General features: G+C 41.1%; 1 protein-coding gene across 4 annotated transcripts in view; it reads right to left on the bottom strand.

The window, feature by feature from the left end:
* DCLK1 (doublecortin like kinase 1) overlaps nt 1–25,157 on the bottom strand; it is a 347,358-nt gene that overhangs the window by 24,314 nt on the left and 297,887 nt on the right. For all 4 annotated transcript variants that reach the window (XM_059144246.1, XM_059144247.1, XM_059144245.1 and 1 more), the window contains exons 12-15: nt 14,877–15,010; nt 13,042–13,119; nt 12,572–12,668; nt 10,711–10,791 (exon numbers count right to left, since the gene is read on the bottom strand). In XM_059144246.1, the coding sequence (XP_059000229.1) occupies nt 10,711–10,791; nt 12,572–12,668; nt 13,042–13,119; nt 14,877–15,010 (390 nt within the window). The remainder of the gene's footprint in view (nt 1–10,710; nt 10,792–12,571; nt 12,669–13,041; nt 13,120–14,876; nt 15,011–25,157) is intronic.

Below are 25,157 nucleotides of genomic sequence, written 5' to 3'. Positions count from 1 at the left end.
AATGGCTGTGTCCCTAGCATAACACACTCGTTCTGCTACGTAACCTAGCCTTCCCCTCTCTCAGCATTTGGCTATCCATGCCTTCAGGCACTGTGAACGGCGGTCTACAGTGGACCAGGCGCTGCAGGAAGTGGTGGGGAGAGACGGTGAGCAAAAAGAGGCATGGGCTTTGCTCTTTTTTTTTTTTTTAAAGATTTTACTGATTTATTTGACACAGACACAGAGAGAGAAAGAGAGAGATCTCAAGTAGGCAGAAAGGCAGGCAGAGAGAGAGGAGGAAGCAGGCTCCCTGCTGAGCAGAGAGCCCGATGTGGGGCTTGATCCCAGGACCCTGAGATCATGACCTGAGCCGAAGGCAGAGGCTTTAACCCACTAAGCCACCCAGGTGCCCCATGGGCTTTGCTCTTATGGACTCTATGGCCTCTCCAAATCACCTGTTCCAAAATATTTTTCCCCAGAAAGGCATAATTCAGTAGAATGGTTCTTCTGTAAACTCCTAATCGTTTTTTCATTATATGTATTTGCACTCTTTACATTCTTTTAGGTGTAACGTGATTTTGTATATATATATATATATATATATATAACATATACATAAATGTATAGAGAGAGTTTAGGGATACACACACACACACACAATATATCATCAACTCTGAACTCTTGCTCTTTTGTAATCTTCCACATTTTCTGTAATGTTTAACATAAGCCGTTGGTTCAGTGCCCTGCTCACAGTGAATACTGAACTTGTGATATTCTTGGACTGATTTGTTAATGGCTAAGAGAAGGAACCATTATTAGGCTTATTAAGTCACATCTGAAATCAAATCTGGAAGAAGGATGCTTTCCAGGAATTGCAGAGTGATTTCAAAATTTTTAAAAAATCTGTATTGCGTTAAGAGTCAGAAATAAAGTGAAGGTCAATTAGGGTAACAGTAGGATAATACTTGGGGAGGGAACGTTAAGAGATATATGAAGTACTTACTCTGTCCCGGGCTATGCAGGGATGGCAGCGGAGGGTAGAAAAATGGTTCTCTGCCCCCCAGAACCTTGCGGGCTAACGGAGAGACAACGTATTTACACACAAGATCAAATAATAAAGCCGATCAACAATTTAAGAAAGAGCTGTCCTAAGGCTTGGAGCCTTGTGGCTGAGCTACGAACATGGAAGGATTTCAGAGGAGAGAGGATGTATTTTCAGTTGCAAACAGAGCGGACCTGAGGAGGACTAGGCGATTCAGCCGGGTCCTTAAAGAGGAAGAGCCACCGAGGCTTAGAGACAAGAGAACCGCTGTTTTGGTGCACAGATGCGAGTGGGAAACCTCAGGGCCTGTTTGCCAAACAGTGAGTTAACCAGTTTAGCTGTAGTTAAGAGTATGTGGGAGGATAAGGATGGAGAAAGCTGAAAAAAAACACCCAAAAAACAAAAAAACAGGAAAAGACTGGCCACAAAGGACTACCAGAAAGATCCAGAAATAGAAGCCTTAGTCTCCATTAGGGAGAAAAACAATGCTTTTTAATAAGCAGGGCGTAAGCAGGAAGTATAGAGGACTAACTACCCTTAACTCACAAAGAATTAGAATTATGTGATCCAGAGCTTTAAACACAAGGGTGAAAATGTTTTTTTAATGGTGGACGAAACAATAGGCCCCTGGAACCTAAATTAGAATTTTAGAAGCACCAAAACATTGGACGAGGGATGAAATGATGGCCTTTACTGAGTCTTCCAAATATTAGAGTCATGTATCTGGCACAGGTTGGGGCTCTGTCTAAGGACAAGGGAGCAGCCTGAGACTGGGGTTCCCCATTGGGCCTCACCCCCAAGATTATACCTGTATGTGGAATCATCTCTTAATAGACTTTTAGGCTAGCTAGGGCAGTGATTCGTATGAGGTTTAGATGATCAACAAATGTGAAAAACATCATCGGGAAGTAGGCTGAAGGAAGGTTTTTCTCTTTAGGACAATACCACTTTGAGCATATTTGCTGTCTCGGGATCAGAAGCTGCTGGAAAGGAAGAGCTGAAAGACAAGAGATGGGCTAATCCAAGTGAGGGGTAGGGAGGGAAGGGAAATGAAGCCGTTTGCCCTGGGGAGGTGCAGGTTTAGCTGAGGCACCATGAAGTAAGGAGGGAAAGGGGGAGGCCCGAGTTTGAAGGTGGAGTGAGACAAAGATAAAAGAGAAAGCCAGGGAGAGGAAGGTGACACCGGAGTTAACTGCTGTGTGGTCCCGGGCAAGCGATTCACACGGACAAGCCCCTGCCGTCTCAGATGATCCTCTATGATGATATGCATTATTAGGACCATTTCGAAGATGAGCACACTGAGGCCTAGCAAGGTTCAGTTAATTTGCTCAAAGTCACACAGCTAGAAAGCAGTTGAGTCAGGACTGAAGCAGACTGAAAGCATCCTTTCCGCAGCCCCACACGGAAATCACACTCAGAGCACTCATTCAGAGCATGGGTTACAGAAGGGCTCCGTAAGAGTTAAATGGTAGGATTTGAGGAGTCGTCTTTCCCATGACGAAAGTGGCGCGACGGTAAGGAGAAAGAAGGATCGCATTAGAGACTGAAACAAACCAGAGACTATCCGGACAGGCCTCAGTGGAGCCCGGGGAGCGTTTGCATGGTGGTCAGTAAACGGGAGGCTGAGCGCTTCAGGCGGCCCAGAGGAATGTAGTTGACTTTGAGGTCAAGGAGAGACTGGGTGTTCGTGAAGCCAAAATGTGGCAATGTGACCTACACTGGCCCGGCTCTTGAATCCTCCGTGGAGCAGGCAGCCCCAGAAGGCCTGGCTGACCCCGGATGACATGAAGTTGCACTGGGTCACAGCGTGGTCCTATGAGCCACGCAGGCTATGAAGACCAGGCTCGGTGCAAACAGAGAGAGAATAAACACAAGAGATTCCGTAGGAACAGCCCCGTCCTGACTTACTGGGCGGTTCCTCCCCTGCTGCACGGTCCCACCACGGCCGCACGGTCCCACCACGGCCTCACTTCCCCACCAGCGCTACCATCCCAGCCAGAACTTTCCTCTACCTGGCTTTTCTTCCCCTGCCAGTTCCTGAGCTAAGAGTCTGCTTCCTCACCACCTTCGGAATGGACTTTGTTATTATTTCCCAGCTCTGTCCTGGTCCTGATCTCCTGTCAAGACTCTTAGCAACTCTTTTAGATATTGGGTTCAGACCTCCAGCTTTAAATTCTAGTGAAGGTTTCAGCTTCCCTTGGGTTATTAGTTCATGTTGAAGCAATGAAAGTCTTGAAACAACCCTCGCAAGTTGTCAGAGATGCCTCTGACTTCATAAATCTTAAAGCATTTCAGGGTCCCCCCCCCCCAATGAAATAAGGTGATTCAGAGAAGGTAGAGAGGGGGTGTGTGCATGGGCACGGGTACATGTACGTGCACGCACACACACACACACACCCCTCACAGCAACTAAAAGTCTGCAGAGCTTCTATATCAATTTTGAAGGCTTTGAGCATAATTGGATTAAAGACATAAACAACTGGCTTTGCAGGGACCTAATCTGTACCTGAAGCATACAGACGGATGATGGAGATTTAGCTAACTTACTGTCTTGCATCAATAAAATAAATAGGGCCATTAAAAACATACATTTTTATATATACATCTTTATCACTGCTATTCTGAATAGATTGTGTGCCAAAAATGTGCTATGAATTTTCTAAACGTGACAAACCTGGCAGTATGTTACAAATAGTTATAGTATTATTACCATACGTTCTGGTATGTAGTTTCTGGGAGTAGTTTCTGAAGTTTGACATGGGCTGGTTGTGGTTTGAGGTTAGTGGTTTTTGATTTAGAAATTCCCATCTACCACTTGGCAGAGCATTGCAACTGACAAGAACGAAATTAGTTTGCAAAATGGAAAATGAACTCTCACAGCTGTCTGTAGGAGACCTAGCCTCCTGGTCTCCATTTCTGCAGCGGATGTTGGGGAGCAGCTGTGGGGAGGGGTGCGGGGGCTTGGATGTGAAGTCACTCAGTGCAGTGAATTCCCCTCTTTCCTCAGGGAAACCATTCCAGGGGTCACGCTTTAGAAAACCCTCCTCCCCTCGTGGATTTTTGTTTTCGACTCATGGATCTCATTTGCAGTCAATTCATTACCAGACTCCATTATTAGTAATATCTGTGAATTTATGAGAAGTACGGCAGTCTTGAGACGTTTACTACCAGACTATCCTGATCTAGTTTTAGATAATCTCAGGTACATCAGAGTACTCCTGAATGGCGGCTCCATCCCGCATCCCAGGGTTTGGCCTCTTGACTTGCTAACCATCTCCAGCTGCGCAGCACCCAGCACCTCTGACTCGGTTCAGCATCAGTTCAGAGGGGCCAGGGCATCCTCTCTGTCTATACCTGACACCACACTGGAGGAGAAAATGGGAAGTAAGTCGAGATCTAGCTTGGAGAAGGGAAAGGGTAAGATGCCCAAATGGAACGTGGATTTCCATGTCATCGTTTCTAATTTATGACTGTAAATAGCTGGTTTTATATTATTACAGTATCACTGGGGGCTCTCTTAATTTCTAACAAATTCTGTCAGCCCAAGATGAATGCATATAAATTTTGTGTGGGGAGAGTTGCTTTTAGTTAGCATGAAGTATGTCTGTAGATTATCCAGCCTCTTATAATTTTTTTTTCTTCTTCTTCCTCTCTTTATTCTTTTTGAATATCTTGCCTTAGTAGTTTGTTTGTTTATTTATAGTACTATCTTCTTAAAAAGAGTGGGTAGGTGAGATAAATGAAGAAAAATAAAATTTAAAGGCCAGGAAGGTGATAGGAAGTCTTGAATTGGCTAAATACCTACACTTGACTTAAACCCATTCTTTCCAGTAGGACAGAGGTTCTCAAACTCGGTTTCACCGTAATAATCACCTGGGAGCTCTTAAAATTTCTGCCGCCTGCTCAGATGCCAGGCCAGAATTAAATCAGAATCTCTAGAGGCAAATCCAGGCATCGACCTTGTGCTAGAAACTCCACTGAGCTTTATGCCTGAGACTTCTCTAAGGCTGTTTCCTCATCAATAAAACTAGGAAAATAACTGGAGGTAAAACATAAACCCATAGAATTGCAGCATTGAGATGGACCTTTACCCTCATATCGGGAGAATAACATGGGATAAAGTAGGTTAACACTTTGAAAACAAAAATGCAATAATAGTAATATATCTGGATTATTACAATGATGATAATTTAATCCTATTTATAAATGAGAATTTGGGGAGGGCATGTCAATTATGTTTAGAAACTTCTCACTAACCTATGATTTTTATCAACAAATTATCATTTCAGGGAAAGTGACCCAACCTTCTCCCCAATCCCTGGAATGATCAAGATGTATTAATGCTTACTTCAGTCTTCTATGTGCCTAAAATCTGTGGTTCCCCACTAGATGAGTGCTAAGGTAAATCAGCTTAAGCCAGGACAATCCCTGTTGATATTCTGTAGTCACAGTAAAGGAAGCAGCCGTGATACTAAAGAAGACAACAGAGCCGATAATGTACACATTATCTACATGGAGCTGAGGGTACACTAATGGATTTTGGGGGGCTATGATGAGAAGGTTCTCCTTCTTAATCAAATTTCTCTTATGCCAACATCCATCACAATTTGCATTTCATCAGCACATGGCAACAGATGACAGAGTTGTTGCCTCTGTCAGACCCAAATTCCCCAAATATTTATCAAGTACTAGTACTTATCACTTATCACTAGTACTAGTACTAGTATTTATCACAGTACTAGTGCTTAAAGACTGTCCTCTCAGACCCTTCAAATATATATTCCTTTCTCCAACCTCATAATAACCTAAGAGACTGATTCTATTATCTTCGGTTCACAGACACAAAAATGGGTTCAAAGGAGTGAAATGACTGTTCCAAGGTTACAACAGGAGGGTGAGCTGCTGCTCCTTCCGGAAGCCCACGTTCCACTCCTAGACACCTGGCTGCACACTGATGCTCCCTTTGTTCAGCTGGTTTGTTAGAACAATCCACCAAGATGCCTTGAGGACTCATGGCTCTTCCAATAACAGAGCAGAGGGGTGCCTGGGTGGCTCAGTTGGTTAAGTGACTGCCTTCGGTTTAGGTCATGATCCTGGAGTCCCGGGATCGAGTTCCGCATCGGGCTCCCTGCTCAGCAGGGAGTCTGCTTCTCCCTCTGACCCTCTCTTCCCTCTCATTCTCTCTCACTCTCTCTCAAGTAAATAAAAATCTTAAAACAAACAAACAAATAAACAAACCCTCCCCCCCACACACACACAAAAAAAACAGAGCAGCAGCCCAGAACACCAAGGTGCACAGTGGGATTCCCAGGCAGGATGAAAGGAAAAATGAGCCTAGAGTGAGGTTTAAACAAGTGACTTTGGCTGACTAGATTTTCTGATTCTATTGGTCTACTCTCTGTTTCATAAGAGACTGCCTTTTCAATTCCAAGGGCAGCAAGTGAAAAGGTCACTGTATAAGCAACAGAGAAAATTAGGACAAATGAGAGTACAGGAAATGCTTTCTGACGATTTCCTCAGGGCTCAGATAATTATTATTACCTCTTCCCCCCGAGGTAGACTTCTCTGCGGTGATCAGATATAATTTGATAGCCAAATGCAAAATGTCTTGTTAAATGGACTTCCGTTTAAATGCCTAATCTATTTATTTTGATTGCTTGGTTGTTCATTTGTTGCACTTGGAGATCTTGATAAATGCTAAATGCTGGTTGTGAAAGCTTATATATGGTTTTTCATTTATGTTTTGAGATAATAATCATTTTTCTGATTTAGTTACCACAAATACAATTTCAAAAGTTAAGCAATCATTTCATACATTTCAGGTTTTTTTAGCTTTTTTTTTTTTTTAAGTTTCTGCTAACATCAATATTTTTCTCCCTCAGAATCTAAGGTCTGTTAGAATGATATAAAGGGTACTTTTTAGCTTTAAATCTCCTAGATAATTCCTTAAATGTTATCCTCACTTTTAAGAAATATCTGTAGGGGGAAAAAAAAAAAAAAGAAATGTCTTTAGGGAATCGGAGAGGGAAAACTAAAATGACAGCAGAAGTCCTGTTTTAGAGGGAGTGGTAGACCCTAATTACCAGCAAAGTGGGACCATGTGTAAAAATGTGTACAAAGCAGGCTGAGAAGGCAGAAAGTTATGCTGAGACATGTACATGCTGCTTTAGGAAAAGGAGCAACCTAGTTTTTCAAAGGTATAGCTCAAAGTCTTCCTAATTTTTTTCTTTATCCCATGGAATTGGGATATATATGGATATAGGCTCATTTGGTTTGGAATCAGGGTAAGGCTGTTTCTTTTTTTTTTTTTTAATTTATTTTTTTTTAAAGATTTTATTTATTTATTTGACAGACAGAGATCACAAGTAGACAGAGAGGCAGGCAGAGAGAAAGAGGAGGAAGCAGGCTCCCTGCTGAGCAGAGAGCCCGATGTGGGACTTGATCCCAGGATTCTGAGATCATGACCTGAGCCGAAGGCAGAGGTTTAACCCACTGAGCCATCCAGGCACCCGGTAAGGCTGTTTCTAATTGCATTCTGGCCCCCTTGAATATATAGACAAATTTGCTCACATCCACAAAGTTATCTTAAAACAAATATGTATATACTGCCAGAGATCCTCTGCGGGACACCTACTTCCCGGCCTCCTTCAGGTTGGGGCTGTGGCATCTCCTTCTCTAGGAAATCCTTTATAGCACTGCTCTCCCCACGCAGAGGCTGGCTGGGGTAGCCTTCCCCAACTCTCAACCCCTACCCCTGTTGTCCTGTGACTGTCTGGTTGAATCAGGGCTTCTAGAGGGCGGGCCTGCCAGGCAGTGGTCTTCTGAAGAAAATGTATTTAAAGGGGCACCTGGGTGGCTCAGTCGGTTAAGTGTCTGTCTTCGGCTCAGGTCGTGATCCCAGGGTCCTGGGGTCGAGTCCCAAATTGGGCTCCCTGCTCAGCGAGGAACCTGTTTCTCCCTCCTCTTGCTGCTCCCTCTGCTTGTACCCCCTCTCTCTCTATCTCTCTCTCACAAATAAATTTATAAAAATCTTCAAAAAAAGAAAATGTATTTAAAAATCTAAAATGGCTATTTGCAGTCTGTGAAATCTCTTTTCTCGTGGCTCTTTGTGAGCCTTCAAAGGCCATGTTTCAGCTTCAGATTTTCTGGCTTATTCTGTGGGATCATAGTCCCACTGTTATTAGTGCTATCATGCAATTTGACAATCTGTAGATCATGGGCTTTTAATTAGCATGTAGATCAATCAGAATCAACTGCTTCCACCAAGAAAGGCAGCAGCTGACCTGTGCCTCTTCCTCTCTGTAAATCTAAGGGAAAGGTGCCATGACCTAGGTAAGTTCCTTTGAAGATGTTGCTAACTTGTATGAACAATCATTATAATGATACAATGAATACATGCATTCTTTTCCAATATTCATGGTACTTTCATGTATAACAAAGGATGGGTAGGTATAATGTGGTACACAGGACTTGAAAGCAAATAGGCTTGGAGTGAAGAGACCTGGCTGCAAATTTTGGCTCAATCATAAATTTTGCTACTTCGAGCAAGTCACTTACCATAGCCTTAGTCTCCACATCTGTAAAATGCATACAGTAATACCCACTCTGCCTATCCTGTAGGTTTCTTATTAGGCTTACCTGAGATGCTTCCTAACTTTGCCCATTTCATGGATGAGGATAACTTTTGTTTAGCACCCTGGGGTAAATGCAAAGGTTCTGAGGTTGGAGGTGATCACTTCTAGATTCTAGCTGCCCTGCCTGACTATCCCAAGGGAAAAGGGAATTGATAGCTTTATATATTTGTATACTAATTGGGAAGCTCTGCTCTATGAAAATATTTAAAACAAACCTTAGTTGTGTGTCTATACACACAATCAACATTTATAAATATTCTCCTGTTTTTACTTCTCTACATATAAAATGCTGGGTTAGAGCTGTCCTACAACCCAGCAATCGCACTACTGGGTATTTACCCCAAAGATACAAACATAGTGATCTGAAGGTGCATCTGTACCCCCAATGTTTATAGCAGCAATGTCCACAATAGCCAAACTATGGAAAGAGCCCAGATGTCCATCAAAAGAGGAATGGATAAAGAAGATATGGTGTGTATATATATATATATATATACACACACAATGGAATATTACACAGCCATCAAAAGTGAAATCTTGCCATTTGCAACGATGTGGGTGGAAGTAGAAGGTATTATGCTGAGCAAAATAAGCCAATCAGTGAAAGGCAATTATCAGATGATCACACTGAAATGTGGAATTTAAGAAAAAAGGCAGAGGATCATAGAGAAAGAGGAAAAAAGGAAACAAGACAAAACCAGAGAGGGAGACAAACCAGAAGAGACTCTTAATCTCAGGAAACAAACAGGGTTGCTGGAAGGGAGGGAGTGGCTGGATGATGGACACTGGGGAGGGTATGTGCTATGGTGACTGCTGTGTATTGTGTAAGACTAATGAAGACTAATGAAGACCCCTGAAGCAAATAATACATTATATGTTAATAATAATTTAAAAACAACAAAAAATAAATAAAATAAGAATCTTGGACGATGGCCATTACATGTCAGAACATGAACAAGATCCTACACTCTTGTCACCTTGGATGTAGTCTGTCTCAACACCGTGCTTTCAATCATACCTTATCCTTAAAATTAGTGATTTGGGGGAAAAAAAAAACCTACTTAAGTAATCACTATGGTGATAATTTAGAGAAGTGGAATGTTTTGTTGCCTTCAACTCACAGCCAGATCACTTGAAGCTGTAGGAAGGCTGGCAAAATCTCTATCTGTGAGCTAAGCATGTTATACTTGTCCCTGTTTGTGCTCATGTCCATCTCTCTATAAGTGCAACTTTGTCTGTCTTCTACTCTGGAGGTAAGAACCATTAACTTAAGGCTGTCCGTGAGGGTTACAGTAGGACCTAGATTATCCAGTTGTTGGGAAGAATACGATATTAACATATGTGAGGGGCTTAGAAGAGTCCTGGGCAGACTTTGTCAGTGAAGCGCTCTTTGCATATTTATTATGATTCAAACCCTGATCAAACCCTGATCAGTCCGTTTTGGAGAGACAGAGGGACAACAATGACTGTGCTCTGGGGAATTCTTTCATAAAGAATTTCATATTGTTAGACTCTACCACTCAAATAGCAGCAGCAGCATCGGGGAGCTTTTAGAAATTCAGAGCCTCACATCTACGACATCAGAATCTGCATTTTAACAAATCTGCATTTTAACAAGACCCCCAGGTGACTCGTGAGTGCATTCCAGACTGAGTAGTGCTGCAATGGAGTAATCCAAGCCTCATGGGGGGGACCCTTGGGTCAACGGTATTTTTGGTAGGCATCATGCAAAAGCAGGACTGACTCAGAAAATCTGCTGCTGTTGCTGTATTCGGAATGTAGCTTGGAGGCAGGGGGGCTGTCCATGTGCGTGCGCCTCCCCAGTCGGAAAGCAGCCCCTCTGCATCAAAAGGCTATGTGCAAGGGACCGTGAGAGCATCCGTCAGCACGGACTCAGAGGAGCAAGTCTGAGATGCCGTCACTGTTCCAGCATGTTTGCGGGGGAGGAATAAATATGAACACAGCACTTTACAACGGAGGCGATATCATTAGGAAATAGGTGGTTTTAGAAAGGAACGTTAGAAGTGTGCACGAGGAAAGGAAGAAGTCACTTACGTTGACCCAGGGGTGCTCCAAGACCTGCACAGCTGAAAATCGCTGATCGACATCGACCAACAGCATCATGGTGATGAGCTCCTGTGGAAGGGAACATTTCATTCCATTTGTCTCATTTTTATGGCAAAACTCTGAGCATTTTCCTACGCCGAAGTTCTCTTTCAGTTTAGAAAAGCTCTACGTTTTAAATATATCAACTCAGCTTACCCACAGGAATCTAACACCCTTAGAAGTTAAAGAAAAGGTCAATACTTAGAATTACAAACATATGGTGAGAAAAAAAAAGAAAGATTAGAATAAATTTCACTGAAGTGCATTTAGTAGAGAAGAAATAAATTAAACAAGTTAAAGGATTAATATTCCTTTGTCTCGAATTTCGTACTTTAACGGAGATTTCTAAGTTAGCTTAATACAGAAATCTGTTAACATTGCTTCAAAAATTTCCACATCAATCAATACCAATAAAATGGAACTATTAAGGGGCAAATTATTTAATGGTTTGGAAATTAATGAGACTTCCTCATGAGTTCAAAATGATTTGGACCAGGAAAGCACAGCTTGAGTTTTAATGATGAGTCTGTCACACACTTGTCCACTTTGGAAGAGAAGCTCCCGTGTAACAAAATGGTTAGATATGTGTTATCCAGGTCCTTACAGTCATGGGGTCTGACTACCATTCTGTGATGAGGATGATTTATTTTCACTGATGTAGAGATTCTACCATAAAGTTCTCATTATGTTCTTTTCCTGCTTCAGGCTCCTCTGTGCAAGAAGGCATTCATTCACTTTCCAACATGGGCCAGGACTTATTAAAGCAATGAGCTGGTGTGATGCCCTTTGCGGATGGCATGAGGATGTGGGAGATGGTCCTATCTGTCAATGACTTGGAGCCCTCGTTTATGGAGAGAAGGCACTGAGAGGTAGAAAGTTTTCTGAAGAGACTGCTCACAGGCAAAAATATCTCTACCCCCACAGAAAAAGTCAGGTTTTAAATTGAACTCACACTCAGGACACAGAGAAAGGAAAGGCTTATACACTGAATAATCAAAAGTCAATTATTTATCAACATCAATTTGTTAAAAATTTAAGTCAATGCTTGGAGATATTAAGGAGTCAATTAAAAGGTTTTCTTTTTTATCTCGAGTTTTACCAATGTCTCCATGTAAGATTTTTGCAGTTTTCTTAGAGGCTGATCTCCTATTCATTCATTTTAATACATGTTAAGCATGTATACATACTGGTTAAGCACTAGTTATACTGGTCACTACATCGGGGTTGATGATACAGCAATAAACAAAATACACAAAAATCCTTGTCTTGATGAAATTTGTGTTCTAGTGAGGGAAAACTAGAAAATAAATGACATAAGTAAGATGTATACACCTACCTATATCTACCTGTCCAGAAAATAAACAGATAGAGAAAGGTAGGTAGATGGTATACCAGAAGGACACATGGGTGTAAGGGCTACCAGAGAAAAACAGAGCAGATGAGGAACACTAGGCAAACTAGGTAGATTAAAAATGCATCTGAAAATAGAGTGGTCTGGGATAGCTTCCCTGAGAGGGTGAGATTGAGTTGAGACCCAAAAGAGGTAAAGCCACAAGCTACATCAAAATTTAAGGTTGGCTGGTGTAGCAAGACACAGTGTAAGTGGAGTGACAACAGGAAGCGATGAAGCCAGAAAACAGAGATGCTTGGTAAGTTGGGATGGCGACAAACAGATGACTGATGACCGTGGACTCCTGGCAAACCCAGTAATTAAACAAAAATGGACAGAAATTTTATCTACAACATCATTAGGTAAAACTGCATTAAGACACACAGGGTCTCGGGAAAAGGAAAGGCACTGGAAACCTACCTTCGCCGAATCAGAAACGTTATCCCAGTATGGAGAGGGAAAGTCCACTTGCCCCATCAAAATCTGATCGAAAAGCACCTCCTGGTCATCACCGCTTCTGTTTACATGAACCACAACAAGGAAAAACACAGCACTAAAATGTTAACCCAGGGCATGTCTCTCCACTCTTCTGCATTCGAGCCCTTCCTTTCCCCGTAAGTGTGTAAAATGTGTGTTTTTAAGCTATTCAAAATGTCAATATGGAACTGTTTTGGACAATTAGGAAAGAATGAGTTTTTCAATTCTATGAGGGAGATTTATGGAAGGCATGTAAATGAGTGTGTACAACACAGAAAAAATAACGGGCACTGGAAGTCAAGTTCTTCCATCCACTTCCTGCTTCAGGCTCTTTTGTGCAAGAAGGCAGAATGGATCACTCAGAGAGTACAGAAATGCTTTGTTGGTGCTGAATAAAAGATGACTGCCCATACCCACGGAACGGAGGGAAACCACACAGCAGGATGTAAGTGATTACACCAGCTGCCCAGATGTCCACCTTGAGGCCATATCTGCAAAAGTAAGTGACGTTAGAGTTAGCACAAGTCAAGCCGGGACAAATTATGGGGCACTGGCAAAATAGATGACTCTACTATTCTAAATCAAAAACCAAACTCAACAAAATTTAAAACCCAACAACAAATACTAAATGAAAACCCACCAGCTAAACAAAATTCAAGGAAAAAATAATTAAAAGAGAGAGAGAGACAGAGAAAGAGAGACTGTCTAAGACATATGAATAAAAATCAAAGTAAAACATGTCTAGGATCATTTCCAAGTATCAGTAAGTGAGAGAGGTTTCATCGAAAATGTTTATTACGGTCGTATCAGTATTAAGATGGGGATGGACCCTTGAAACAATCTAAGTCCCAATGTTAAAAAACATAATTACATCTAGGATATTTTCCAGTTCGTAAAGCACTGACGTACATTATCTTATGTTGTTTTTCTATCACTCTACATTAGACGGGATAAGTACTGTTGCCTGTTTTATAGAGGAGAAAACCAAGGTCAGAGGGGTAGTCTTGCTCGAGATCACACAGTGAGTGAGTGGTAGAGCAGGGTTCCAAGCAGGGTTTCCAAGAGCCCGACTCAATCGACTCAATCGTACTCAGGGTGGAAAACTAGGAAATGTAGCTGGCTAGCCCGGCGCAGCATGCCCCGAGGGAGGTCGGCAAGTTTACAAATGTTGGCTCCCAACTCACTCAAATTTGACGAAAAAAAGTACTCATTTACCCCCAGTCCCACCTTAGGGATCTCCCAATTGGCATTCCCTTCTCATCTGTTCTGTTCCTCTGCCTTTCTGGTCAAAGGTCAAGCAGTAAAACTATCTTCCACGGGTCACAGGGGAGGATACAACCTAGACCCTCAGGTGTGGGTTGGTGCCACTCATTGAGGGGAAAAAGTAAGGCCATTTCCCCTTGGTGTACCACCCTTCCCCAGTCCTTCTGTGTGAGGCTAGTGCTTCAGAACTTGGCCTATGATCCCTGGCAAGATATAGGGCTCTCTATGGAAAGAGCCCTTTATTCACATAGCCCTGAGTTCAAATTCTGACTCAGCCACTATCCAGTCATGAGCTTCCAGGATACCCAACCACAGCAGCAAGATTATTCATGTGCAAAATGGGAATCATACTGTCTACTGAAAGAGTTCAGAATCAAGCAAAGGAGCTTACGCCTGGCAGAGAGTAGTAGGTCCTTAGTAAGTGTTGGGCCACCTGCCTTCTCCCCCCAGTCTAAAGATTTTCATTCATCTGATGCCGCTGCACATAGACACCAGAAAATTCCCAGTGGCCCTCTGATGCCTAAGGGTGTTTGTACTGCATGGATAATCAATGGACCGCCAAGAGAGCCAAAAGGAGAGTGGGGCAGGAGAATAAGGATAGCAGAGAGAAATAACCACAGGAGACTGTAATCACCGCACACAGCAGTGTCTGTTTCTTTTATCCAAAAGCAAGTTAATTACCATCGCTGTATGTTTCTCTGTTCGTCCGAACATTTTTTTACTCTGGGGTTAATAACTGCTGTTCTACCTTTAACAAAGGCCACATGGAAGCCTTGAACAAGATTGCGGTAATTGGCAACTTGATTGGAGAAACAGAGAAAATGGCTCTCACTTTAAAGTTAAAAAAAAAAAAAAAAAAAAAGGAGTTGAAAGAAATCTGATAGCTAATTCTGTCTGGATGGGACAGAGCTGTTTTCTCCTATTCTCGAAGCAGACTAGTTCTTTGGCAAGCACAGCACTCCAATAAACCGCGGAAAGCATTTACCCAGTTTCTGCGATGATTTCTGGAGCCACGTATGTTGGGGTGCCACAGACTGTGTACAGGGGGCCGTCTACAATGGTGGCCAGTCCAAAGTCACCCAGCTTCAGCGATTTGCTGCCGTCTTGGTGTTCGTATACCTAAAGTAAAAGTAAAGAGTGAAATCGCCTTACAACCAAGAGCTCAGAAGATCTTTCTTGAAGGGAAGATGGGCATTGTGGTTTAAATTTATCATAAAGTGAAAAAAAAAAAAAAACAGGCAATTATGCAACGAGATACATACAAGAATATCTTTTTTTAGATTACTGCAGAACTGGATACATGGTGAACAGCCAGCAAATGGAAATTTAATAATAGATGATGGTACGTTGATTCAGTGGGACTCTACATGACCCTTAATGTGGTGATATGAATTTATGTCTATTGAAATAAATTATTTGGGGGAAATAAGGGCAGATTTCAGACTGGTTTGCATGACATGGGTACTAAAGAAAAAAAAATATGTGCCAAGAAAAATGTCTGAAAGAACACAGTGTAGTGTGTCTGTCTCTCGGTGTTAGGATTATGGGAGACTTTTTTCTTTGCTTATCTGTACTTAATGTTTTCTACAATTAAAATTGATTTGTGTAATACGATGAAATACAGAAAGTCTCCAGTGCAGTACCTCCAGTTTATGAAAAGAACTACCTCTCCATTTTAATATGTAAGAAGCTTTAAAAATACAGTTCTTTAGTAATTGAACAAAAAAAACCCTACACGTATATTAAAATACTTCATTTTCAGTGGTCCACATTTCCAACAAAATCTATTTACATTTTTTTATTAATAATTGAAAGGAATATTAACATTTCATTTCACCTGTGGCAATTTGGAAAGATTTATCAGGTGCAGAGTCAGCAATCGGTCCAGGTTTCCTTATTAAGGCAGTAAAAGCCTCTAGTCTTTCACCCAACAAATCAAGAAAAGGATGCTTGGGACCATAGGCAAGTATTTATACCGCTTTAATTCCAGCCCATGATCAAACCAAATGGGTCTGCTCCAAAGAGTATCCACTTCTACTATTTCAAAGAAAAGATCAAAGGGCATTCAGAATTCTAATTCAGGGCCCTCCACTGGAATCAATAGGAGAAAGAAAACCACAGTTAAAAGCTAGATTTCCCAGGAAAGGCGCAGGAGATGCCTGGAGGACACGGTGAAGTTTTCCGTGTACATCAAAATAATTCATCCAGCCAGAAGCCTGCATGTTCTTCTGTTGCCTCCTTGTGATCGCGTGTATGTGACACAGCAGTCGGAGCCTCTCACACAACAAGATGCAGCTCCACACATCAGGAGCCCCACGACCGCTCACACACCACGTCTCCCTTTCTTTGGAGAAAGTAGATTAACTTCTCCTGTCCCTGCAGCTTCAAGTGCAGATGTTTGGCTGGTGAAGCCGCAGCATCAGCATCGATCATTTGCATCTAACTGTTTTGGCAGAGGCAGGGAGTTCGAGCTTCCCTTCTGGAGAGACCGGGTCTTTTCTGGGCAGAAAATATCCTTTTCCATTTTCTCCACACTCAGTGCATGGAGTCTTCTCCTTAAGGGCTTGACTACCATCTAGTCTGAGCCCTCGGGCAGGTGTCCGGAGGCTGACGGGGTCACCTGCACGTAGGCTGTTAGGGCAAAAATGGCCGTGTGTCCCTCGTAGGTGTGGCTTTGCCCAGCAGTCATCTGGGATGGACAGGGTCCTCCCTCCTTTAAGAAAGCAGCTCTCCAGCCCATCAGCCCTAGCAACTGAGGTGTTGGAGCTGCAAAGCACAATGTATGTCATTCCTAGGCTATGCGTTCATGGGCAAAAGAAATCCCTAAATCATAATCTTAGCACCTCAGCCATTCTGGTCATCCAGGTGACAAGCAAATGTTTTTCATGAACAGAAACCCAAGATGGAAACATCTAGAAGATCATCTAGCTTATTTCCCCAGACAGAGCAGAATTGTTTACATCCTTAATTCCATTTGGTTACTTTAATTCCATTTGTTACTTCCTAAAATGTAAAATCATCTCCGGTTTTGATGTTCTGACAGGTCCAAACATCCATGGTGCCTATTTTTGGAGGTGGTGTAGATTTCAATTTACACAACTCCATTTATGCAGGAATTCTGTGGTTTTCCTCTAAACATAGTATCTATGATCACCTAACTTAGTGCAAAAGTTGGGTGAAAAGCCATGTTGGCAGATGGAGTCGTAAGTCCCGTTTTGGTTCTTAAAATGACCATGTAATTGTCCTTTAGCAAAGGTTTTATTTTTGAGCATCTACATTTGACTAGGAATTCTACCTCACAGACAGCCATATGCCAGTTACATTTAATATACTGAGCAATAAAGTTCAAAGTTTCTATTCCTAAGGGGAAAAAAAGCACCAAAAAAAAATTAACTAAGATAATAAAAATTAGGATTACATAAAAGTAATAATTCTCTCAAATAAACCAACAACATTTAAATAAAACACACAGAATCCATCATCTTAATGCTCTTTTTATCTCCATCACTTCCACCATGTCCCCCTCCTCTGCTTTGAAAAAGCACACAGAATTTCCATGGACATAAAGAGGTTAACATGATGCTTACGACAGACAAGAAGAATGAGAGACAAAGGCCTGATCCACGTAACTGAAAACACTTCTAGACACCACTATGTTAGCAATGCTTCAGCAAAATGTTTTTGCAGGTGAATGAATGTCCAGGACTCTCGATTGGAATTGTTTAACTTACTTACAGTCAGGCAGGGCAGGAAACAAGGTTGCTCTGGGTTTTTCTCTGTCAACACTTTGGGAGAAGGATACAGAAGAACATACTCCAGAGTATCCTCGCCACCAATGGGAGCGCACCTTGCCCAAGCAGTATAATGAGCCCGCCTCACAACTGGGCTTCCCTGTTAGCCCTTGAGGCAACCCGAGCTGGGCTCAGCCTTATCTCTTACCAAGCCACTTACAGAAGGGCACGAGGAAGGCCACTGAAAAATGTAATTAAAATTCTGGTAAAATCACAGATTGCTACATACATCTGTTTCAAACACACATGTGCGCATGTACACACACACACACTCACTCACTCACTCACAAAACCATCTCCAGAAAGTATTTTCCCAAATGGCAGCTATAAATTTACTTTGAACTAAGTTTTTAATTAAAAGTTAGGAATGGGAAAAGCCTCTAACAAGTTCACATTTAAAATATGGAGTCCTTGGCTTATACTGCCCCTGAATCAATTCTGACTCTCTTCCTCTGGCTGTCCCCCTGTCCTGACCATCTTCTAGGAGGGACATTTAACAGGCTGCAAGCACAGGCTTGGGCAACCCGATCTGGCAAGTGGGGTTCTAGTGTTAAAAAAAAAAAAAAGTGCTTTTTGCTATAACTGTATTTTAAAGCCTCCATAAAACAGGACCCACAAGTGAAGTGGGAGTCCACTGATTGTCAATCAATGAGTATTCACAACATGAGATATAATTTAATGTTCATCCCAAGCCCTTTAAATACTATAGATGTTCCCCCACATTTTAAACACTGAGGGGCTATTAAAGAGACGGGGATTAGTGCAAATTACCAGTATGTAGTGCTTTCACTGTTTTAACTAAGCAATAAAACTGTGTAATTGTACAACACTAATTGAATGCAGCTACACGTAATTGTGGCCTGCCATATGTATCCTATTACCATAAAGATTGTCAGTATTTTGTAAGCTACTCTTGTGATCATTGCAGATGGCTACAGTCAGAGAAGTTGTTCTCCAGGGTTTATTATATGGCTATAAAGACATCCCGTGATTTGACAGACTAAATGTGTTAAATGGCAACAATTATGAAAAAGGTTCCAATTAAAAGCTGAAGGCATGTCCCACCAAGAACAGATAGAGGGGAAGGTCAGGTATTAAGTTTTTCGCACACTGGCATTTTACGCAGGGTTTTTCCTTTTTGAGGAAGAGTTTTCTTTTTGTTTCTTTTTCGTTTATTTGGGGTTTTGCAGTAGCTGTAACTTGCTGAACAGTAGATGTCTGGGCATAAGCCTGATTTCCTCTGGATTAGAAACTGAGACCATTTGGAAAAGTTATTTGAAAAAATAAAAGATTTAATATATAGTCATAAAATGCAGCTGGTGGCCATAAAATAATATGAAAATTCACAGATAACCTGAACCCAAGCAAATGGTTTCTGAGATTCCCATAATAGAGAACTAAAAGCTGACTAATATAACAGATGTGTTGGAACAAACATAATTCTCAACGTTGCTGTGAATTCAAGGATAACCCTGTTGAAATGCTGGCTAATGAATCATTAATATCCACGGAAATATTTTTCACAGAGGAGCTCAATAGGTACTAAAAAATAATTTCACCAAATTGAACAGAACTGAACAAAAGTGGCATGAAATTGACAAAGCCATGAAAAAAAGTCAATTCACTTTTTCTCAACTATGGTATCCCTTTAAAAAGACATTGATCTTCCTCCGGCCATGGTATATGGTCTTTATACTCCTTTCTAAGGAAAATGAATTAAATTTAAATCTTTACTCTTTAAGAAGTGAAGCAAAACGACATTAATGCAGAAAATTATTTTACAAAGTGCACGTTAGGGTCCACATACTTTAAAATGAAATCTCCTGAAAAAAAAAAATTCCTAAAAAAACAAACCCACTTTGTACCCAGGTGTAAAATCTTTGTGAAATCAAAGGTTAAATGAAATAAGAAGAGTCAACATTGTATAGCCCAAGTCAGAAGAGGAGTAACAACATCAGAGCGAGAAATAAAATAGCTTTCAAAATATTACTCTAGAGAGATCTGGGAAGATGGAGGATGAGTGGGAACTCCAGGAAACCCGATTCTCATCCTCACTTTAAAATAGTCATGAAACTATCTAAAGAGGAGGTCTACGCAGCTGCAATGAGACCCACGCAACAGGCACATTCCGGAATCTGCGAACCATTGCACATACTAGCCTTTGGCGAAAACTATGGGAACTCAATGTCATTGTCATTTTTAAAACTCATATTTTTGTCACACAAGTAATATCCAACATGTCACTGTAGAAAAATTAGAAAAGACAGATAATTATAGAGGGAAGGGAATTAAGCCCACCTATATTCTTGAGACCTAGAAATAACCATCGCTAACATTTTGGGGTATGAACTTCTAGCCCTTGCTTTATCTCTCTCTCCTGCTTTTCTTTTTCCATGGGACAATATATCATGAGTGAGGACATGTGTATCTGCATCACGATTTTCAGTGGCTACTGGATATTCTACTGTATGGATGCAGCGTCATAATAATCCCAACGACTATGGCTGCTATTTACTGAGCATACGGGATATGTCAGGCTTCCTATTGAGGAGTTCATGCTCATTATCCTAGTGGATCTTCACAACAACCTATTAAATCACCTTACTGATATTCTGTAGATGAGCAAATGGAGTCTCAGAGATGTTGCACTGTTGTCCAACGTTGCACAGCTACTAAGTGGCAGTGCCAGAACTTAAGCTCATGTAAGTCCAAGTCCAAGATTTTAACCAGTATGTCCCCCTCCCCCCTCATCATGCCATTATTTAACTAATTAGTACCCTGACATAAGTTTTCATATATATGTATGTATATTTTTTCATGCTAAAAACTACTGAGATGAACATCCCTATATATGTATACAGATTTGATTTTTTCTTTGTGACATTTCCAGAAGTAAAATTACTTGGCCATAGGATACTCATAGTATTTAAGATTTCCTTATTTATTACCAAAGTACCTTCCAGAAAGTTTCTGCAAAGTTACTCTTGCACCAACACATAGAAGATGACTGGTATCCTAATAACTTTTCCAACACTATATGCTATTATTTATTAATCTTTGCTAGTCCAATAAGACCATGTCATCTTAAATGAGATGAGTGATATTATTTCAGTCCTTAATGACAAAAGGGATGAGTATTGGGCAGACATACCCAGGCCAAACAAGACAACACACTACACTTTCCTGATTCTCCCATGTGCAATCACAGGTCTTTGGAAGAGGGTCCCTCAGCAAAGGTGCCAGTAAAGTATCTGGCATATTACTATACTAAATAATGTCTTGAGAAAGTGGTGTTTTTCTTCTATTTTCCCGTAACTTTTATCCAAATTCAGGGAGGAGTTTTTTCCTAAACACCTATAAAAAATAATGATTCAGTTTCTGCTTAGACATTTTCAATGACCACAGCTATGTATAATAAAGGCCATTTAATTTGCAAACAGGTATAACTGTTTGAAAGTTTTTTCTTACATCAACCTCGAATCTCTCAACCATGAATGTCTTCTCTTTAGTTGGAGTTCAATACAGCACAGAAAAGGTTTCCCATTTCCCATCTGGGAGTGTTTCATATATTTGACCAGAGCCTCCATGCTCCATTTTCTCCTTCCCTTCTGCGGGCTAAACTCCAGGCCTCTGACATGACGTGCTCACATTCCTCCACATAGTGGTAACTGGCGTGAGCAAGGCAGAGGACCCTCTTGATGGCAGCACTCTTCCAGGGAAAGGAATCAAGGGGTACCTCTTTAGCAGTTATATCCCACTAAGGCTCACCCTGAACTTATGCTCAGCTAATAGCCTTTGACATGGTCTGGCCAAGTTTTCCATTACTGCTTTTCTACAATGATCATTAAAACAACTACACCAAAACCACTTAGTCCATTGGGATTTATATGTCTCTCTTGTCAAATTTCATGTTACTGATTTTGGACATCACAGAGCCAAAGATACTTTTGGTTCCCAGTATGTCATTTGCTATAATACATCTTCATTTCACATCACTAGTGCTGACTGGGGTTGGGCCAGTGGCAGAATCCTGAGGGGCCTTGGCTCCCTGCTTCTGGGTCCCCCAACCATTAATCAACACTCTGCTGGCTCAAGATCGTAAGACCATACGATCAGAAGTGGACCGACTATAGATCAACTCAACTGTGCTTCTGCCTATGACTTCTAGATGCAGTCTATCTGTGGCACTTGCCTTGTGTACCAGTGTAGTTAGCTACTTCGCCACAAAATGGATTTATTTGGAGATTAAGGGTCATGGGCTGAACGAAATCTGCCATCTCATGGGCTTAGGGCTGGCTTGATCTGGAAACCAAGAGGAGCTGGAGCACATCATCCCTAGGTCATGCACGGTCATCACTGGGAGAGAACACGATATATTATTGCCACGTACAATCCATTTAGTGAAAACGAGGGTTCTGTGTTAGGCATGCCATTTTGATGGGCAGTCAGGAGCAGGTACAAACACCTGGACAGAAAGTTTCTAAAAGAAAATTTCTGACCAAGACAGGCAGATTCTCTGAGAAACTGTTTTCTCCCAGAGAGTATTGGGGAGTGTAGAAGGAAAAAGTTTTTGAACATAAACTTTTATATAAAAGAGAATTACCGTTTATTTCTAGAATCTAGTAAAAACTAGTGATGCAAGTTATATTTTTGCCAGTAAATACTTTAACTTTCCTAAGGAGGTGGCACCTGTGTATACATTTTAAAAGACCCTCCCAGCTCCTTAGGAGAAAACTCAGGATGCTTCTGAGAATTTTTCCTGCCAAGGGTGCAAGCTTGCCATCTAGTGGTGACTAACTGCAAACTGAAGGTGGCTGATCTCAGTAGGACGGTTTTGGTGGTTTTGTTTTTTAAAAAACAGAAAGTCTCTTTTAGTTATATACCACCACCACCACCACCACACACACACACACACACACGTCCTGGGTGTAAGCACAGCTGGGGAAACACTGCACTTCCCCCAGTTAGTGGCATTTAGACTAAGGCCCATGTGAATCCTCCGTGTAATGAATGAGTTGAAGAATGGCTTGGACCTTGTCATGTTGGGTCTGTCCTCTAGTCTGTGGAGAAGTGTCACTCATTCACTCACTCTTTCATCTCACCCACCCTTTTATCCCACTGGCCTCTCATCCATATGATCATTAAGCTCCAGGCCTGACAGAGCAGAAAGAACCATGTAAGGTCATTGGCATAACTTGTGACAAAAAAACACAAAACAAACCAGACAAAAGCTTATAAGTGACACCATAATAAAATTATAGCGGGTATTTATATTGGGTCAATTCCCAGTTTTTGCACCAAATGTGGCTGGACATCACTATAAATCATGTTTTCTCATTAAAAGACCTTGACCTGACAAATACTTAGACTTCAATAGATCCATATAGATCCTTAAGGCCAGCTACAATATTTTTACATAGTTCTATAATAATTAAAAATAAAAAAACTCTGGAAGTTCTACATATATGATACTACATAAAATGGAATTTACAGCTGAATTAGACACTTAGAAATAATACTTTGCTAGCTGTAACAAACAACACTTAACTGGCAAAAATCTTATTAGCAATCCAACAACTTAGGCTTTTTTGAGGTGTCTTAATAAAAGAGTAATGCAAAGTGTGTAGTGAGGCCTTTTTATTTATTTGGTAAATTTATTTATTTGATAGTAAGAAAATGGACTTGAAATCTTTACATGAAATTTGTCATAGCATTTTTCAAAAATAGTCTCCAGTTCTACATTTTGTGAGGAGATGTCAAATCCATGCATGAGTGAACAGTAAAATTTTAAAAGCAATGTCAAAAAAGATGCAAGATGATTTTTACAACATAATTTGTTGTGAAACAGTTTTATTTTTAGGAATAATTTAATTTTTATTACAAATAAAAGGGAATAAAAAGGTGGGAAGCTAGTAGTTCCTTGTTATCTCTTTATCTTCATAAAATCCCCCTAAAGGAGACTCAAAGGAGTTAAGAAATTTGTTCAAGGTCATAAGACCAGCCACTGGAAGAGTGAAGCACTTGGTTTTGAACTTTGGTCCATCTGACTATAAATCCTTGCGATGTGATTGTGCCTCCCATGAGGATTTCCTCTTACTTCCACATAAAGTTCAACAGAATGTGAAATTAACAGAAGTCTCAAGTTCAATTAGTAATGTCGTCCTAATTCTGTTCAAGTTCTTCCATTCTTCTACCTATTTTATACTATAATAGATTTATCCCTGCAAAGCTCACCAATTCTGAATACTTCCTGAGAGTAAAAATTACTATATTGGAGAAGCAGAATTACTTTCGTTCATATATACTTTTTATTTTATTTTTTTTTAAAGATTTTATTTATTTATCAGAGAGAGAGAGGGAAGAGAGCGAGCACAGGCAGACAGAATGGCAGGCAGAGGCAGAGGGAGAAGCAGGCTCCCTGCTGAGCAAGGAGCCCGATGTGGGACTCAATCCCAGGACGCTGGGATCATGACCTGAGCCGAAGGCAGCTGCTTAACCAACTGAGCCACCCAGGCGTCCCCATATATACTTTTTAAACCAATATTGTAAATGCCTTTAATAGTGTGTGTATGTTTCACATTCTCACATTAGAAGAGAAAGGAAAAGAAAAGAGTGAGCTTTTTTCTTTCTGGATAATCTAAAAAGTAAAATATGTTAGAATGAGCACAATATTTTCAAAGTGTCCAGCACTTTGTAAAAAAATTATAATTTTAGAAAAACTACATTGCTAAGTAATCCTGTATGGGATTTACAGAAACAGACCACGCTCCAGTAAGAAATAAGTGGGCAATGTCATGCAAAACCAAACTGTAAAGTGGAGTGGGGTGCGGTGGGGAACGAAACTTTAATTTTCAATCACTGAATTTTGGGGGTTTAGATAAGTTTTGAAACAAAGGCCAATTGTAAGTCTGTTCCCACGAGACAATCCTACATAATTCAGGACACAGGAATAATGAATGCAGACAAGAAAAAATTGCTGCAGGTTACGGAGGCAACTATGCAGAAGAGAATGTTCGGGCTACTGCAGAGATGTGGAATTTGAGGGGCAATTAAGTCAGAGCTCCCTCGCTTGACCTCGACTGCCTTCATTAGCCAGTAGATGCAAGTTTACGAACATAATTACAGTGAACTAATGGCTTGCGTATTTATTTCCTGAATGCCTATTTTTCCTACTTGAATGTCAACTCCATGAAGGCATTGGTCTCTCTGTTCCCTGTCACAACCTGGCACAGAGCCAGCCCACAATAAATCTCCCTAATGCACAGCTTCATGTCATCTAGTGGTTAAAATGTGGAGCTCTCAAGTAGGACAGAGCTAGGCTGAAATCTTAGTTCTCCCACAGATGAGTTATAATGGCCTTACATAGGTCTTTAAACTTGTAGGCACTCAGTTTCCTTACCTGTAAAATGGGACGGTAATAGAACCTACCCCATTTAGCTTTTGTGAGGATTAAACGAGATCATGAGTGTAAAAGC

Source organism: Mustela lutreola, chromosome 13 (assembly GCF_030435805.1).
Source record: "Mustela lutreola isolate mMusLut2 chromosome 13, mMusLut2.pri, whole genome shotgun sequence".
Lineage (NCBI taxonomy): Eukaryota > Metazoa > Chordata > Mammalia > Carnivora > Mustelidae > Mustela > Mustela lutreola.
The sequence above is the reverse complement of the archived record's forward strand: the minus strand, read 5'-3'. Positions and strand labels throughout refer to the sequence as shown.